A 2,522-nucleotide genomic window follows, 5' to 3' on the forward strand; every position below is an offset into this window, starting at 1 on the left:
AAGAAAAGACCTTTTTTTTTAATTTTTTTTTTTTTTTTTAAGTGGAAAAACCCCCAAGTTCCTGAAAAGGAGCGGAAGGGCCAAGTGCAAATGTTGCCACCGAGGTCTTGGGTGGCTGGAAAGCAAATTCACTCTTTTTTTGGCTGGGACAGATGGAAGGTGGGACTGGAAGAGAAGGGTGATGGTTTGGACGGCTGGAAGAGAAGATCCTGGAAGCTTTTTGTCCCTGCACTGCTCCAGGGCTGGTGGGAGGATTCCACCCGGGAATTCCTGGCCAGGTTTCCACCTTGGAGGAAAGGTGGGATCGCAGGGAATGCCACCTCCTGCAGTCGTGTCCAACGTCACAAGCTGCAGGATTTGAAGGGGTGGGGGGAGAATCTCTCCCCTTTTTTTTTTTCCCCCCTCAGAGTTGAGGAGAATTCCGTGTCTCGCCCTCCCCACGAGCTCCTGCTGGGATCCCACCTGGAATCTCCCTTCCTGGGAGGAGTGGCAGGGTTTTTTAACGAGCTGAGCTGATCCCTGCCTGGCTCCAGTGATGTGTTTGATGGTGTTTCCCCCCTCCCACCCCCAGGACCATCGTGCAGTCGGATGAGAAGCTGGTGATCAGCGCGTCCTGGGCCAAGGACGACGACATCAGCAGGCTCCTGAAATCCCTGCCCAACTGGAGCAGCATGGCCCAGCCCAAGCAGCTCAGGCCCAAGAGGGAGGAGGAGGAAGATTTCGTAAGGTAAAATAATCTCTGGAAGATGGGAGAGGGGTTTGGAGGAGGGCAAAGCCCTCCCCGCTGTAAATCGAGGATCAGCGGCGTTCCCGTCGCTGTCGCGTCCCCAGGCGGGAAAAAAACCATGGAATCACTTAAAAAATGGGAAAGAGTTTAAGATCATCTACTCCAAATGTTTCCCCAGTGCTCACCCACCTCCCCAAGTGTGTTAAATCCCTCCAGGAATGGGGATTCCACCACTGTGCCAGGGCTGGACAGACCTTTTTTTTTGGGGAAGAAATTTTCCCAAATATCCAACCTAAACTTCTCCTGGGGGTAATTTCTGCTCACTCTTGTTGTTCAGGCGAGGCTGTTTGAGGGATTGGGGCTGGGATTGGGGCTGGGATTGGGGAAGGAGAGAAAGGAGTGGTTTTAATTCCCAGGGATCCCTGTCCTGGTCGATGGATCTGCTCTGATCACCCCAGAGATGAAGGGAGCAGCAAATGAAACCTCAGGGTGGACTGGGCAGGAATTCCCAAAAATTGGCCTTGTCCAAGGTGTCTTCCCTTGGAACCACGACCTGGTGGTGTTTTCCTTCCACCCCAACCCCAACCCCAACTGAAAAATCCAATTAAATGAAAAAACGAATTCCATCACATGGAAAATGAAATTCCATCACGTGGAAAAATGGAATTCCATCACATGGAAAAATGGAATTCCATCACATGGAAAATGAAATTCCATCACATGGAAAAATGAAATGAGTCAGATGAAAAATTCTGGTCCCTGAAGGAAAAAGCTCCTCTGGGATTCCAGGGAGTCAAAAATCTTCCTGTGATTTCTGAGCCATCAGCACGGAATGCCAGGATGCGGTGGGATCCTGGCTGAGTGCAGGGGAAATCAGAGGGGCAAGCTCAGCCTGATGCCACCAGAACCAACCTTTTGATCCTAAAATCCATTTTACTCCAATATTTTCGGTTTCCCATCAAAGCATTGAGTGACATTTTATCATTTACAGGGAAAAGCTCCTGTTCTGTGCCTTTTCCAGCCTGGACAGTGGGACAGAGATCTTTTTTTTTCAGGATCTGTTTGCAGGGAGTTCCTCTGGGTGCCCTGGGAATGCTCCTGTGGGATTAATTGGGATGGGAATAATTAATCTGGGCCAGTTTTAACCACTTACTGTGACAGGACTGTCCTGGAAAGGAAGGTTCAGTCCTGATGGAACATGGGAATATATTTATTTTGGACACCAAGCAGTTATATGATATATAAATATAAATATACAATGTATTTATTTTGGAACTGCTCAGCAATATCCCTTTGGGATTATTGGTAAATTAAACACGCCCTGAAAAGTTCCCCCCAGAAGAGACATCAAGTGCACACTTTTGCTTTCCCTCCCCAGGTTTCCTGGAACTCCTTTATTTAATTAAAAAAAAATAAAAAAAAAAAATAAAAGGAGAATCCAAAAAAGTGATGTCTTGGCAAAGAAAAGCAAAAATTCTCCTGAATTTCTGCTGCCAGTGCTTGGTTTTGTTGTGTTAACCTGGCACTGTCTCCTGTGGGAGATGTCAGAAGGCAGGGATGGATCCTTCCCAAAATCACCCCAAAAATATCCCCCAAATACACCAAAACTACCTCAAAATCACCCAAAAAATACCCCCCAGAGTCACCTCAAAAATATCCCCCAAATACACCAAAAGTACCCCAAAGTCACCCAAAAAATACCCCCAAATCACCTCAGAAGTACCTGAAAAACACTCCCAAAATACACCGGAAATACCTCAAGACTACTCCCAAAATAACCCCTAAAATACCCAGA

At 47.2% G+C, this 2,522-nt stretch overlaps 1 protein-coding gene across 1 annotated transcript in view; it reads left to right on the forward strand.

Annotated features, from left to right (window-relative positions):
* Positions 1-2,522, forward strand: part of LOC114071567 (exocyst complex component 4-like) — a gene marked incomplete at both ends in the record, with an annotated part of 28,582 nt that overhangs the window by 12,476 nt on the left and 13,584 nt on the right. The window contains one exon of the mRNA XM_027909410.1: positions 572-727. Coding sequence (XP_027765211.1) covers positions 572-727 — 156 coding nt within the window. The remainder of the gene's footprint in view (positions 1-571; positions 728-2,522) is intronic.

Source organism: Empidonax traillii, unplaced genomic scaffold (genome assembly GCF_003031625.1).
Source record: "Empidonax traillii isolate 1590-97213 ecotype Southwest subspecies unplaced genomic scaffold, ASM303162v1 scaffold2105:size65969, whole genome shotgun sequence".
Lineage (NCBI taxonomy): Eukaryota > Metazoa > Chordata > Aves > Passeriformes > Tyrannidae > Empidonax > Empidonax traillii.